Below are 15,249 nucleotides of genomic sequence, written 5' to 3'. Positions count from 1 at the left end.
AACTTACAGCTTACAAAAAATAGTATTAAGAAGTACATACACAATTTGAACGAAAAAAAAAATAGATCTATATATATATATATGTGTATATATATAGTAGTTTCGGCCCAATTTCATTTATTACATAGGTTAATTTTTATTTTGTAGCTTATTTATATTCGTATAGTACAATTTTATAGGCTAACGACGTACATAGAGACATAATTGTTTTTTTTTTATTTGTTTTTTTTTTTGTATTTGTTTCGATATATAAATATTTAATTATTATAAACGAAACACAAACACAAAAGAAGAATACACAATATGCGATGTCTTAAAAGTAGAGGCGATGCGTGTGTGTGTGTGAGAGAGAGAGAGTGTGTGTGTGTGTAATGAATGAGAAACAAAGAGAATGAGCATAAGGAAGAGAGAGGTTGTTATGCGAGTTAAGAAAGTAAATACGTTGCCAGACGACTCTGTTGGACTTATTAAATGGCCAGTGGCAACGCCAAAAGTTTTGCATACAATTTAAAAATTAAAAAAAAGGTTAAATTAACTAAAATGCAGCTAAGAAACTCCAAATGTATGTGTGTTTGTTTGTTGTTGTTGTGTGTTCGTGTGGGTGTATGTGTATTGTGACTTATTCGCTAATTTAAACAAACTCAACTTAGGCATAAACATAAATTTGTTGATCATTTTGTTGTCATGTGTCCGTAACATATTTATCTTGCGTTCGCTTAAGTAACATAATTATTGTGGGCATTAAATTAAGTTGTATTTATATGAATATAAAACAATTAAAGATAAAACAAAAAAAAAAAAAATTGCATTAATATTAATATATATAATCAATTAACATACGCCCAACCGCATACATATACAAAAATAGCTTGTGTTTTTGCTTGTTAATACTATGCACTTGCGTGTGTGTGTGTGGGGTGTAGATGTGTGGTGGGTACATGTGTGGTGTGTAGGTGTGTGGTGGGTAGATGCGTGGGGGATTGCTTTTTAGGCAGGGCTGCTGGTTTAGGATTGGTCGAGGGATTGGTAGTACGGAGGGGGAAGGGGGGGGGGGGGCGACCCGCGCTTACTACAAGTCCGTTAAAGTGCGCTTGGCACAATAACGTATAACCCCCACTCAGGCAACAACCGGCGGCGGAGCTATGCCAATTGCTGTGGCTGTTGTTGTCGTTGTTGTTGCTGTTGCAGCAACTGTTGTTGTTATTGTTGCTGTTGCAGCAACTGTTGCTGCTGCGACTGAGTTGGAGCTGTTGCTGTTGGCGGGCGTTGCAATTATTGTTGCTGCTGCTGCTGCTGTCGACGCATCATTAAAGCTGCTGCTGCTGCTGCTGCTGGACTGCATTATTGCCATGTCCTGGTTTCTGTTTAGCGCCTGCTGTGGCATACGCTTGCCACCAATGGGCGGCAGGATGCTGCCGCACGCAATTGCCTCTGCTGCCAGCGGCGGCGCCATGTTGCTGCTGCTGCAGCTGCTGCTTCTCGGACTGAGCGCAGCTGCTGCTGCATCTGTCGTGCCATTGGCCTGCACTGACAGCGGCAACTGCGCAGCCGATGATGTTGGCGAATTTGCGCAGCTATTGTTGCTGTTGCTGCCGCTGCCGCCGCTGACGTTGACGCCGACGCCGCAGCTGTTGGGCGTTGTGGGCGGCGTTCGCTTGGTGGGCTTGGCGCGTGCACAGGGCACACAGAGCATGGCGCAGTGTTCGCGCAGTTTGGTGATGTGATCGATGCGATACTCGTTTATCCATTTGACCTTTTTGTGTTTAACTGGTTTCACGCATTTCTCGCCCCCGCTGCCGACGCCGACGCCGACGCCGCCGCCTGGCGACAGCAGCGACGCCTGCGGCAGACCCTCAGGGCGCGTGGCGCCGCAGCGCATGCAAATCGAGCAGCGTTCACAGCTCCAGCGACCTAAAAGGCAAACATTTAACGTTATATATGATATATATGTAGTTCCAGGTGGGAGACTCACCTTCGGGCACCGTTTTGACGCCCAGGCAGTAAATGTGATAGCCGCGATCGCATTGCTCGCAGTAGAGCATTTTTCCCGGCTGCTGGCTGCTGCCGCATTTGATGCAGCATTTGCAATCCGCGCACTGCCAATTGTAGTTGCGCACACGTCCGACCATCCGGTGCGGCATCTCAATACAGCTGGGATGCACTGTAAATTAAAGGAATTGAACAATTTGCTTCAAATTAACAATATTTTCTTTAACGAAACTCAACGAACTGCACCTTATTGGTATTGCCAGACTGCATATAAAAAATGCCCAATTGGCAATATTTCAAGTTCGTTAAGTTTAATTTTACAAAAGCGTTGCCAGCTTTTCTGGTTTAGCGTCGAAACTGATCTACTTTTTTTTTTTTTTAAGTGAAATAACGGAAACGGGGAGATTTATGACGTAGCTACATTTCCCTCAACTTGGGCCAACTTGGGCAAAAGTCCCCTCAATATCCCATGTGGGATAAATGTGGAGCCCTTCACTTACCTCTGCGCCGACAGCTGTAGCAGCGTATAAAGGCCTCGGGCATATTTCTCGCATTGCGATGCTGTGTGCGCTGGCAGACGCCGCAATTGGACGACAATCTGGCATCCTGTTCGCGTTTCTGCTCAGTTTCGCTGGCGGAGTTAATGGAACTGTTGTTGCTGCTGGTGCTGCTGTTGCTGCTGCGACTGCTGCGGCTGCTGGCGCTGCTACTGCAGCTGCTGTCGCTGTCCGCGTCGCTGTCCTATACATGTGCAATAACAAATATGCATGAGTGAAAGCTGTACATGTGTGTGTGTGTATATATGTGTAATTGTAACTTACAGATTCGCTGCTGCTGGCTTCACTGCTGCTGCTGCTGCTGCTGCCGCTGGCGTCGGAGGCGTTGCTTGTTTTGGCCGGATCATTGTTGCGCTGCTGTCGCGAGCGCTGACTGCGCCGCAGCGCCGCTGTCTGCGCTTTCGTTTGCGCAGCTTTGACGCCCTCGAGCAGCAACAGCTGTTCCTGCTGCTTCGGCGGCTTATCCAGCGCTGTATTCAGCGGGTATGCCCTACAAAAGGAAGGGGTATATTAGTTTTGTATGCCATTTGTGCAATTATGAAAATTAACATGATTTTAATTTAATCGCATCGGGATATATAATATGGCACTTATATATATATATATTATAATGAGTGTAAGCGTATTTCAACTTCGGCTTGACTCTTTTTTTTTTTTTTGATCATTTCTCACCTCAGCTCGGCAGGCGTTAGCCGGCGATAGTTGGACGTAAATTGGCCTGGCACCAGGGCCAGCGGATAGACATAATCGGAGTCCTGGTAGGCGGCATCATAGATCCGCGGCGCCAGCAGCTGCGGCGGCACCGGCATATTCTCTGCCAGCGCCGCTTCACGCACCACATTCGTGATGGAGCGATGCAAGAGGGTGGAACTGGCAGCGGTGCGCGGCACCGGCAAATTCATGGTGAACGTTTGCAGATCCAGGCAGGCGACACGCTCCTCCTTGCGCCTACGGCATACGCCAAGGAATGTAAAGATTTAGTATAGCGTATATCAGGAAATGATTCGTCCAGGGGACTTACGTCTTGTTGAAGTACACATTCCATTTGCTGGTGGAGAGCATGGCGCGATCGCGTGCCTGCAGGCCACGCCCATTGCCGACAGTAAGGCCGAGCGCCTTCTGTTTGGCCTCGATGTCACGCAAATGCTTCTGGCGTATGTACTCCTTGTACTCCTCGTATTTGTCATAGAAATCGGCATACATGATGTCCAGTATGTCGGAGGCCCAGACTGCGGTGATGCCCAGATCGCACATCTTTTCGCTGACCAGGCCCTTCTCCTGCAGCCAATTGCGCTCCTCCATGTCGACGGCGCGACGCGGCAAATCCGGATATTTGCGCTTAAAACTGGTGATGCCCAAATAGAGGGCCACCTGTTCCTGTATCATGAAGGTGTCGCGATTCTTGGACGGGCAACAGCCCTTCGGCGGCGGCCAATCATATTCCGCAATGCTGGATGCCTTGAAATCCGTACTGCACAGACGAGAGCGTAAAGTATATGGTTAGTTATTGCAGCTGGCCGGGTGTGTGGAGGGGGGGGAATGGACAATTTGGTACTCACTCTTCGGCCACGCAAATCTCCATTTTCTTCTTCTTGGGTCGCTTCAGTGCCGAGCCGAGTATTGCGTCCACAGATTGACCCTGATTCGAGTCCAATAAACTGACGCCGCTCAACATGGACGATTGCGACTCCTCGTTGTTGAGAAAGTCCGGTTGCCTGAGCGAGTCGCAAAAAAACAGTAAAGAAATGAAATAAGCACTCAAAATAATAATACTCACTTTTGTGGCGTTAACGGCGGTTCCATGCTCGTCACCGATTGATTGCTGTTATTCAGATCGGCGCTCATGCGTGTGTCCTCCTCGAACACCTGCGGCGACTGCAAAACAACAACAACAAAAAGCATTGAAAAGACATTAACCAAAATTGTGTTTTCTTTTCTCTTAGTTTTTTGTTTGCAAATTTGTGCATTGATTTTGGTTGCTGCGACGCCGGCAGCGCCAGCGTGAGAGCATAAGAGACGGGCAGCGCAACAACTCAAGAGAGCGCTGTGTGACAGCGTTGCCAGCATGCATGATAATAACAACAACGCCAACTGTGTGTGTGTGTGGGTAAGCAAGCGCGCACATGCTGAGCTCTCCTCAAGCAGAGAGACAGACAGAGAGAGAGAGAGAGACAGAGCAGCGACGCAGCAGGTGTGGTGAAGTTGGCTTTGCTTGCCGCTGTCGCAGCATTGCTATAGACACACCAATAGAGAGCAAGAGCGAACAAAAAAAAAAAAAAAACAGAAAACAAAAAAAACAACAAAAAATGTTCAGCTGATTAAAATCACAGGTGAGGAGACAACAACAACAACAACGCGTTTCGGCTGCTGCTGCTGCAGCGCTGCTGACTTCGGTCGCGTGCTGCTGCTGTTGTTTTTGTTGTTATTATTATTATTGTTATTATTATTATTGCTGCAAACGTATGCGTTTTGTTTTTGTTGGCAGTTGGCAATGAATGCAGCGCGCGAGCGCCTTTGATTTTAATTACGACACAACACTGTTGGCGTGTCTGTGTGTGTATGAGTGTGTATGTGTGTGTGTGTGTGTGTGTGTGTATGCTTGCGTGTGCATGTGAGCAAAATTTACGTAATAAAACATAAACAAGTTGCATTGGGTGAAACAATGAAAAATATCATATAAATATGATAGAGCACAGCCACAAGACACACAAACACACACACACATAGAGAGAGAGAGAGAGCGAGCGAGCGGGACAGAGACAGTACGGTATCCTTTGAATGATTCATGCCAAAGAAGAGACACAAAGAAGAAACAGCTATAAAGTAGCTTTCGATACTGCAGAGCGTGTAACGAATTGCAAATACCCTGTTTTTGGGGCAAAACTTATGTTTGATCAAAATACTAATATATATATATATATAAAAAATTGTACATTTCTCAAGATAATAATATAAAAAATTGTTAATAAAATAAATAAAGATATTTGGAACTTTTGCCCACAAAGGTAGTGTATGTAGTGTAGTGTAACCGGGAACTATAAGTGACAGATACAGAAATTTTGATATATACACTCTCATAGGCGATATGCCAATATCTAAACAAAATAAGTACGAGGTACTAGTCGGGAGCTCCCGGCTAGGGTATACCCTGCACCCTCTTCCTCCAACATCAAATGCACATATATATTCTATTTTAGAAGCTATATGTCAAGTTTGGTGACTCTAGCTCTTATTATTTACCAAAAAAAAACGGTATATCGATATCGATTTTTATCGATTACTTGGAAACGGAGCAAGTTATCGATTATCGGAAAGAAACTCGAGCTGCGCAGGCACCAGGAGGACCTATAGCTCTTATAGGTTCTGAGATCCTTTCGTTCATACATACGGACGGACAGACGGACGGACGGACAGAGACAGAGACGGACATGGCTAGATCGACTCGGCTATTGATGCTGATCGAGAATATATATACTTTATGGGGTCGGAGAAGTTTCCTTCTGCCTGTTACATACATTTGGATTTTGCACAAATATACCCATTTTGAATGGGTTCGGGGTATAAAAAGAGCTCGAACCCAGGGAACTAAAAGATCTAGACTTATGGAGCTCAAAAAGTACCCAAAACTTGGGCTCTTGGTTGATGAATATATAAAGAATACAACTTGTTGGCTGCTTACCGGACTAAAGAAGCCCTTGAGCCGTTCCGGATCCGGCTGGTGCTTGAGTCCGCCCACACATCTCGGCCGGCTCTGGGCGATGGCCTTGGCCACGGCGCTGGCGCCTCGACTCATGCGCGGCACACGCGGCTGTGCCGCATTATTTGTGCTGTTGCGACCCGAGGAGGTGGATGAGCCGCCGGCGCCACCCCTAGAGCCGCGTCCACGTCCGCGTCCGCGCGTTGGGGTAACAGGCGCCGCTGGACTGCTGCCAAAGCCGCTCAAGAGTTGGCCCGGGGTCGAGGATTCATCTGAAAGGCAAGAGCGTATAGATATGTAAGAAATGGTATTCGATTCTGGGCATGGATCAGAGGCTTACCACCCGAGTTCTCCAGTGCGCTGTAGTTGTCCTCGTCCTGCGAATCATGCTGGCTGTTGTTGTTGTTGCTGTTGTTGCTGTTGTTGTTGTTGGTGCGCAGCTGCTGTGTGGCTGTTAGAGATGAGAAATCGTTGGGCTGAAAGATGACATCCGGCAGCGGATCGGAGGAGGATAATATTGTTGTTGGCGGCAGCATAGAACAAATGCTGCTGTCGACAGTTGCTGCTGCCGCCGCCGCCGCCGCCGCAGCAACTGTTGTTGTTGTGATTGCGGCGCTGCCATTGCTGGTGGAGGATGAGGATGAGCACATGGTTAGATCGATTTGTGTTGCCAGAGCATAGGCCATGCCATTGTTGTTGCTCTCCACGGTCGTGTTGCTGCCAAAGCGCGGCATCATCCCAGCAGCAGCAACTGTTGCTGCCGTCGCCGCCGCCGCAGCAGCAGCAGCAGCAGCAGCTGTTGCAGCTTTGCTTTGACGCTTGCGCGTTACTTTTGCTGGCGTTCCGGCTGCTGTTCCGGCTGGTGTCGCTACACTGCGTCGCGTGGCGCGCAGCGGCCGCTGCTCGTTCCGTCGCGTTGGCGTTGTCATCGAAGCCGCCGTCGTCGTCGTTGTCGCCGTCGTTGCCGCCGCCGCCAGCAACTGCTGTGCGGCATGCTCCACGCCGGGATTGAGTTCCGTCGTGGTTGCCGCATGGTGCGCTGTTGCCAGCAGCTCCGGCTGCTCCGCACTGACCATGTCGATGGCCAAACGCTTGCGCAGCAGCTGCACACGTCGCGACTGCACCGCACTGTCCGCCTCCAGCAGGGTTTCCGTTACTGTTGCCGCTGCCGCTGCCGGAGCGGGCGTCAGCTCGTTGGCATTGCGCTTGGGTCGACCCCGCCGCCTGACCGTGCTCACGGGCAGGGGTGTTCCTGTTCCTGTCCCTGTCCCGGCCAACGGCGTCGACACATGCGCCTCCTGCTGCTCGCTGTAGACAGACGCCGCCGCCGCCGCTGCCGCTGCTGTCGCCACCGCCAGACGCTCCTCGGCCAGCAACAGGCTGCCATTGCTGAGCGCGTGCTCCATGTGCGCCGCCGGCTGTTGCTGTGCCTCCTCGAGTTCCGTGTTGAGTATGCGTTCGTGTTTCTGCTTGCGACTGCGATGCGTTGGCTGTTGTCCAGTTACTGCTGCTGTTCCCGCTACCGCTGCTGCTGTTGCGCCGGCAGCAACTGTTGCTGGCGTGTCATTGCTGCAGTTGTGCGTCTGCTGATCGTTTTCATTGTTGTCCAGGCGCCGCTGTTTACTTGGCGGCAGCTGTAAAAGCCAAAGGGAATATCGAAAAATTGCAATTAGTTTAGGTTTTTTTTTTTAAATCAAAATGAACCGGTTCAAAGGCGAGGTTCAAAAAGTGGTTCAGCCACAAATCTTTTTGTTTAGATGTATTTAAAAAGCTTTCTTTTAATTATTATTATTATTTTTTTATTATTATTATTTTTTTTATTATTATTTTTTTATTATTATTTTTTATTATTATTTTTTTTTATTATTTTTTTTATTATTATTTTTATTATTATTTTTTATTATTTTTTTTTATTATTTTTTTTTTAATATTGTTTTTTTATTTTTTTTTTTTATTATTATTATTTATTTATTTTTTAATTATTTTTTTTTTATTACTATTATTATTATTTTTTCTTTTTTTTTATTATTATTTTTACTTTTTATTATTTTTCTTTTTTAATTTAATGGTGCTCGGATAAGCTTCCCTCTGCTAGTCACATTCATATGCACAACTGCAGTATACCCTATTTGAACTATTGTGAATTGGAACAGGGTATACAAATAGCATTCAGGCAGCTAAACATTTTCATATATGGAGAACTATGCGGGAATCTATAAACTGCGGTTGATTTGTGTCAATAACTGTCAGTTTCTCAGAATCGATATATTGATCGATATTATACAAATGTTATCGGATAGTTATCGAGAGAAGGAAAGATGTGCTGCTCCCTATCCAAGTTGTCTCCTCTAAATTTTTAAGCATTTTCATAAATGGATTTTTATACGAGCATCTTTAAACTGATTTTTCTCAGAATCGATATATTTGTCGATATTTATCGATATCATACAACTGTTATCGGACAGTTATCGAGAGAAAGTAAGATGTGCTTGTCCTCTAAATGTGTAGAAGAAGCTTCCCCCTGCTAGTTACATTCACATGCCCAACTGCAGTATACCCTAGCTATTTTGAATGGGCAGAGGGGTATACTAGATTTTGCATATATGGACTACTCACGCCGCTGGGAGATTCTGGCTCGGTTTGTAGATGTTGCTGGTGCTGCAGCTGCAGCTGTTGCTGCTGTCGCTTCAAATGGTTCTCGTTGTTGTTGTGCAGCTGCAACTGTTGCTGCTGCTGCTGCTGCTGATTGTCTGGCTTGTGATTTCGATTTCGATTTCGATTAAGATTCATGTGATTCAGATGATTGCCGAGCTGCGTCTCCTCCGACTCGTAGGCACTTTGCGTCGTTTGTGAATGCGGGCTGCCCTCGGGCGTATCTAGAATCTCAATGGAATCGATAATCGGCTGCTGTGCGGCAGCAACAGCAACAGTTGCTGCTGCCACAGTTGCAGCAACATTTGCTGCTCCATTGGCCATCAGACGTTCGGTTAGCTGAGGATATTTTGAGGCAGCTGTCGAATTGTTGCTAAAGCTCTTGGGCGGCGCTGTCAGCTGGCTGAGCAGTATATTGGAGTTGGGTGAGGCGGGATTGCTGCTGCTGCTGTTGTTGTTGTTGTTGTTATTGTTGCTGATGTTGTTGCTGATGTTGCTGCCAGTTGTTGCTGCTGCTGCTGCTGCTTGCATTTGCAGGCACTCGAGCAGCAGATTTTGCGATTGAGCTGTGGACAGGCTGCGATTTATTGTTGCTCCTGCGTAGTTATTGCTGTTGACATGCGCCGGCGAGTTGCCCGGCGAGGGCGACGAGGTCAGATCCACCATGTCCACAATATTGTGTTGCTGCTGCTGCTGCTGTTGCTGCTGCTGTGCAATGCCATTGCTGCTGTGCGCCGGCGCCGGCAGATTGTGAAACATTTTGGGATCATGCTCCTTGGAGAGCGCATCATCAATGTCCATATCATCGGAATTGCGACGCAGCTCATCCGCTTCGCTGTCAACAGCAGCAACAGTTGCTGCTGCAACATTTGCTGCTGCAACAGTTGCTGCTGCTGGCATCTCGCCGCCATTGGTCAGCGTCAGCTTAGAAGATGAGCTGGAGTAGCTGTTGATCTTCTCCTCGAGCACGGCGCGCACCTTGTGCTTGGGCGAACACAGATTCTTGATGGTCAGCTTGAGATGCGGCTGCTGTTGCTGTTGCTGCTGCTGCTGTTGCTGTTGCTGCTGCTGATCGGTGCTGTTGTTCGTCTTGATGGTCAGCTTGGGCACCAATTGTTGCTGCTGCTGCAACTGTTCCTCATCCTCCAGCTCAATTGACTTGGTCTTGATGGTCAGCTTGGGTATGGACTGCGCATTGTTGGCATCGTGCGTCATGATCACCGTGTGCTGCGCCTGCAGCTGCACCAGCTCCTGGTTGCCGCCCGCCGTCTTGATGGTTAACTTTGGTATTATTTGTTGTTGCTGCTGCTGTTGCTGCTGATCGTCGCTGCTGATGCAGCTGCTGCCGGCGTGCGTTGTCTTGATCATCAGCTTGGGCACCGTGGGCGTCTGTTCGCCGCCGGAGTAGCTTGAACTGGATGCCGATGAGCTGGATGCGGCCGATGCTGGCGATAGACTGCAGCTAATTAGCTGCGTCTCATTGCCGCCATCCAATTTGGTCGTCTTGATGGTCAGCTTGGGCACGGGCGCCGCAATTGTTTTCATTGGACTATGGCAATTGCTGGCTTCGCCACCTCCAGCTGCTCCTGCTCCTGCTCCTCCGCCTCCTCCGCCCGCATCGGGCATCTTGATAATGAGCTTGGGCACCACGCTGCCGACACGCTCCTCGTTGGCGGCGCGTATCGTCAGCTTGGGCACAATGTGCGGCAGCTGCTGCTGCTGATGCTGCTGCTGCTGTTCCTCATCGGCGCACGACGAGGACGAGCACGATGACGATGCATCCGAATTTGTTGCCATATCCGGCTGTTGCACCTTCAACGGCCTTATCGTTAACTTCGGCACAACAACCGGCTGCCCAACGATGCCCTGCAACAGTTGAGACGCATTTGTTGCTGGCAACTGTGCGGGCAATTGTATGCGCAGCGGCTCGACGCGTCGCTCATCGTTGACCCCCAGAGATTCGGTTGTCTGGCTGCCGTGCTTCGAGAGCTTCAGTATGAGCTTGTGACTGCCGCTTCCGCTCCCGCTGCTACCGCTGCTGCTATTGTTATCCTCGCCATTCACATCTAAAGCTGTGGCAGCCATTGCTGCTTCGCTTGTTGTTGCTGCTGCTGCTGCTGCTGCTGTTGCTGCTGTTTCTGTTGTTGGCGCTGTGCTGTTGCTGCTGCTGCTTGGGCTATTTGGCAGCTGCGCATCGTCGCGCAGTCTGTGCTGCGGCGGCGATGCTGTGGTGCTGGTTATTTGACCCACCAGCTGCTGCTGCTGCTGCTGCTGCTGCTGATGTTGCTGCTGCTGTTGTTGTTGGCGCTGCGCAGTTGCTGCTGTCGACACATTCAATTGTTGTTGCTGCTGCTGTCGCTGTGCCGGCGACGATGTGGAGCTAACCACTTGCTGCTGGTCCTCCTCTTCTTCCTGTAGCTGCAGCTGCTGCCGCTGGACACTGCTGCTGCTGCTGCTGCTGCTGCTGCTGCTGCCGCCGCCTGTTGCTGCTGTCGTCGTCGTCGCTATGGCTGACTTGCAATTGGAACCGTTGCTCGAATTCGAATTCGAATTGGAACTGGAACGTGGACTGACGCTGGCGCTGGAACTGTTGCTGTTGATGTTGTTGTTGTGGCTGCTGCTGTTGCTGCTGCTGCTGGTGCTGCTCGTGGAGCTGTTGGAGCAGAGAGGCGTTGCTGCCAGGCTAACTGAGGATGATGTTGCTGCTACCTGTACCTGTTGCTGGCGTAAATCATTCATTGCTTTATTCCTTTATCCACACCAAAACGCGGTTTGCTTTTGCCTAAAAAATACACAATTAAAACAAATTATTAGTGATGAATTTTACAACAAAAAATTATGTTATGCAGTTACAAAGTTTTGCTTTTACATCAAAACGCATTACTTTCGTTAAAAACTAATCGAAGGTCTTCTTCTTCTTTAACGAAAGCGAATAAAACCAAAATAGAGAAGAGCCAGCAACAAAATTAACTGTTCATATGCTGAGCAGAAAAACAACAAAAGTATCGATACTTTAGGCGCGCTTCACACAGCTCGCGCTCTTTAGAGTTTTGACTGCGCTTTCGTTCAAAATTGGGCCGACTGCAAAAATCGAAATATCGCTCAACACATGCTATCGCTATCGCTATCGGCTAGAACCGATCGTGCAATACCCTGCACAATACAGCATAACAACAATTAAGAAGTCGAAAAGGGCTGCCACATAAACTTGTCACTCTGTAAGTAGCAGTTCGATTCAAACTGTAAATAAAAAAAAATTTCAAAATATGCCAAACAAAAAATAAAATATGCAAAGGGCAGCACGGCAAAGCAAAGATCGACAAACTTGATTGTTATCGATAAATATCGCGCAAAACTTTAATACACAATTCTCGATTACAGTTGACTGGTAACACTTTGTAAATCCGGCCAGATCATTGTAAAAAAAAAAAGAAAATAATCAGCTCAGCTTACGAAAATTTATCGTGTGAATGTTGTAAATTATATTATTTCAAAGCAGACCTCTGGCCTCAGCCATTGGATCAAAATTGTACTGGTGGTTAAGGTGATAACACACAGCATCAAAATCAAATCTCAACATATACGTATTTGTTTCACTTGCATTACAGAAATTATTTATATGTTGCTGCAGTTGATATTAGCGCCGATATGGCAACCCATGAAGGATCAATTGAGCCTGTTTCGGGCTCTGGCAACGGGCGGACGGATACCGGGCACCAATCTGGTACTGATGCCGGTACCAGGCGGCAGATGTCGCTTTGACCTAATCGAACACATTATGATGGCCCTCGCCGGCGCCTGGCTGGTGTTCCGTGTCATCTGCTGTGAACTGGCCATCGAGGATAGGCAGCCGCCGGCCATGAGACGGCAGCGCAAGAACGCCAGCAATGTGCGACAAACGGAAGCGGAAACAACCACGGCGTGCTCCATTGAAGCCAACCATATTATGTTGGTGCAGCAACAAAAGGAGCCGGTGCCGGAGACAGACGCATTGCTTGAGACGGAGGAGATGTTCTATTGGGGCTGCCAGCGGTTGCGCAGACATCAACCGATACTTAAATTTACGCGCACTCAACTAGACAAATTGTTGCGCTTGGAGCGGAATGCTGATGACTACGACGACAACGACAACGACGACGTTGATGATGATGATGATGATGATGATGATGTTGTTGAAGAAGCAGATGATGAAGCAGATGGAAATGATGCTGATAACAATGTCGATCCCGATGACAACAAAACAGAGAATTTAAATAGTGAACAAAATAGCATAGTTAATCCGTCAGCGTACGTCGAAGATTTCGAGGCGCATTGCAATTCCACAAGAAATCCAGCCGCAGCACAAGAGAAACATGTAGAATTGAGAAGAGTGTAAGATGATGCCCAATTGTCTGCATATGTGAGTGTGTCTGTGCCGCTATGTGTGTGTGTGTCTCTCTGTGTGTGTGTATATATGTGTGTTTGTGTCTCAATTTTGTTGAGCGCGGGTGAGGCTGTTAGTGGAGCTGTGTGTGTGTGTGTGTGGGAGGGTGAAGGGCAAACCAAATAATAATGCTAAGCGTAGCGGGTTCATGTTGCTGCCCCACCAAAAGGAGAACGAACTCGGCACGCGCTCACACATACACATACACACATGCACATGCATGCAAAAAAACAAACACAAACACACACACACGCATACAGTACACAAACCAAACGAAAGAAACGGCAAGAAATTTTCTCGCTGTGCACAATATTTTGACAACGGAAGACTTCAATACAAATTGTTATAATTCATATGCTATTATTGGAATCATACAACAATTATTCCACTACAAAAAATGCATGTATCAAAACTCAAGCATTGACTCTCTCTCTCTCTCTCTCTCTTTAATATGTATGCGTGTGAGTGAACCGTTACTTCAAAGTGCCGCCCCTGTGTTTGACGTTCATAAGCTACAAAATATATACAACTTACAACAACTAGCGGCAATTACAAACACAAACAACAGTAATTAATTATATACATATGTATGTATATGTACATAGAGCGGGGCAAGAGTGTGCGTATGTATTGTTTTGTTTTCGTTTTCCTATTGCACTCTCGCTATTTACGCAAATATGTAGTAACTGTTACTTAAGCTTCGAGTTGAAAAGCTTTCAAACACATTCATTCACCGGCAAACATAGTGGGGAAGAGTAAAAACGCAATGTGCTTATTGTTTGTTATTTATAGACAAAAAAAAATAAATAAAAAAAATGGACGATGGGAATATTTTAATAAAAGCCCGGGCTTTTCATTTTTGCTTATGATAGTGGACATAGAAATTGCCGCGTAAACAGTAACGCACCGCCAAAGCACAGGGAAACCTGCAAAAAGCGACAAAAACAACAACGACGACGTATACCCTTGTTAATAATACGCTGCGTAAGCGTGGAAACATGCGCGGCACACAGCTGTCTGTCGAGAGCAGCAGAAATTGAGAAAACCGCGCCACATTGGTACGCACTACTACAGCAACAACAAATGACAGCGACTGCGACGTGGTGTATGTGTTGGCAACACTGCCAAATTCACCAGGGGCCCGAGCCAGAAACTCACCACAGCGCACACACACACACACGCGCACACGAACCAATACCAGCATGAAAGGCAATCGCCCGTGCCGCTGCATGGAGAAAAATACATATATACATGTGCACAATATATATATATACACACACACACATACATATGCATTGTACTTTTATACATGCATCTGCATTGGCGACCCCCGCGCAACTCACGGCAACGGCGCCTGTGCAACAACAAATATTAACTGCGGCAGAATCAACAACAAATGCTGCGTGCGCTGCGCGCCTAAGGCAATGCAAAAAAAAAAAAAAACCAGCGAGGTCTTTGGGAAAAAAAAACAGTAAGACGCAGCTACATAGCAAAAGACGCCGAAAACGGACCCAACAACAACAGCAGGCTGGCTGGCTGGCAGGCAGGCAGGCAGGAAATAAACTCACCATGCGGCAAAACGTCAGACAAAAGAAGATGGAGTAGAAGTTGAGCGCCTTCTCTTTGCATGCAATTCGCGTGTATATTGGTGTGCGCGTGTATCTTTGTCGGTGTGTGTTAAGACATGGAGCATGTTTTGTTTTTATTTGCACACTTTGTAAACATTTCGTTGCACTTTTTCGTACTATTTATTTAATATACAAAAAAAAACATTGTCGTACACATTGACGTGAGACTGTAGTCGGTACAAATTACCCGTACTTGTACTCGTCTCGCACACACACACACACACACAGTACACACCGCACACAAACATACACACTATACACACACACACGCACACACAGCGCACATACACCAACAAGCGCAGC

At 47.2% G+C, this 15,249-nt stretch overlaps 2 protein-coding genes across 2 annotated transcripts; one reads left to right on the top strand and one right to left on the bottom strand.

Annotated features, from left to right (window-relative positions):
• Positions 1-1,117: 1,117 nt before the first annotated feature.
• On the bottom strand, positions 1,118-14,952 carry LOC115768302 (supporter of activation of yellow protein). The gene is made up of 17 exons (XM_030712846.1): positions 14,887-14,952; positions 11,470-11,677; positions 10,462-11,010; positions 10,006-10,398; positions 9,001-9,924; positions 7,245-7,925; positions 6,580-6,983; positions 6,226-6,484; positions 4,324-4,421; positions 4,106-4,261; positions 3,568-4,017; positions 3,219-3,494; positions 2,811-3,036; positions 2,490-2,730; positions 1,973-2,161; positions 1,282-1,911; positions 1,118-1,158 (listed from the first exon to the last, which is right to left on the bottom strand). Exons 2-17 carry the CDS (start codon positions 11,632-11,634, stop codon positions 1,118-1,120), a joined length of 5,682 nt encoding a protein of 1,893 aa, XP_030568706.1. The 5' UTR covers positions 11,635-11,677; positions 14,887-14,952.
• Positions 12,308-14,076, top strand: LOC115768311 (suppressor of Mek1-like). Its single transcript, XM_030712858.1, has 2 exons — positions 12,308-12,439; positions 12,504-14,076. Exon 2 carries the CDS (start codon positions 12,515-12,517, stop codon positions 13,268-13,270), a length of 756 nt encoding a protein of 251 aa, XP_030568718.1. The 5' UTR covers positions 12,308-12,439; positions 12,504-12,514; the 3' UTR covers positions 13,271-14,076.
• Positions 14,953-15,249: the final 297 nt, after the last annotated feature.

Source organism: Drosophila novamexicana, unplaced genomic scaffold (assembly GCF_003285875.2).
Source record: "Drosophila novamexicana strain 15010-1031.04,08,12 unplaced genomic scaffold, DnovRS2.1 tig00001752-arrow-arrow-pilon, whole genome shotgun sequence".
Classification (NCBI taxonomy): domain Eukaryota; kingdom Metazoa; phylum Arthropoda; class Insecta; order Diptera; family Drosophilidae; genus Drosophila; species Drosophila novamexicana.
The sequence above is the reverse complement of the archived record's forward strand: the minus strand, read 5'-3'. Positions and strand labels throughout refer to the sequence as shown.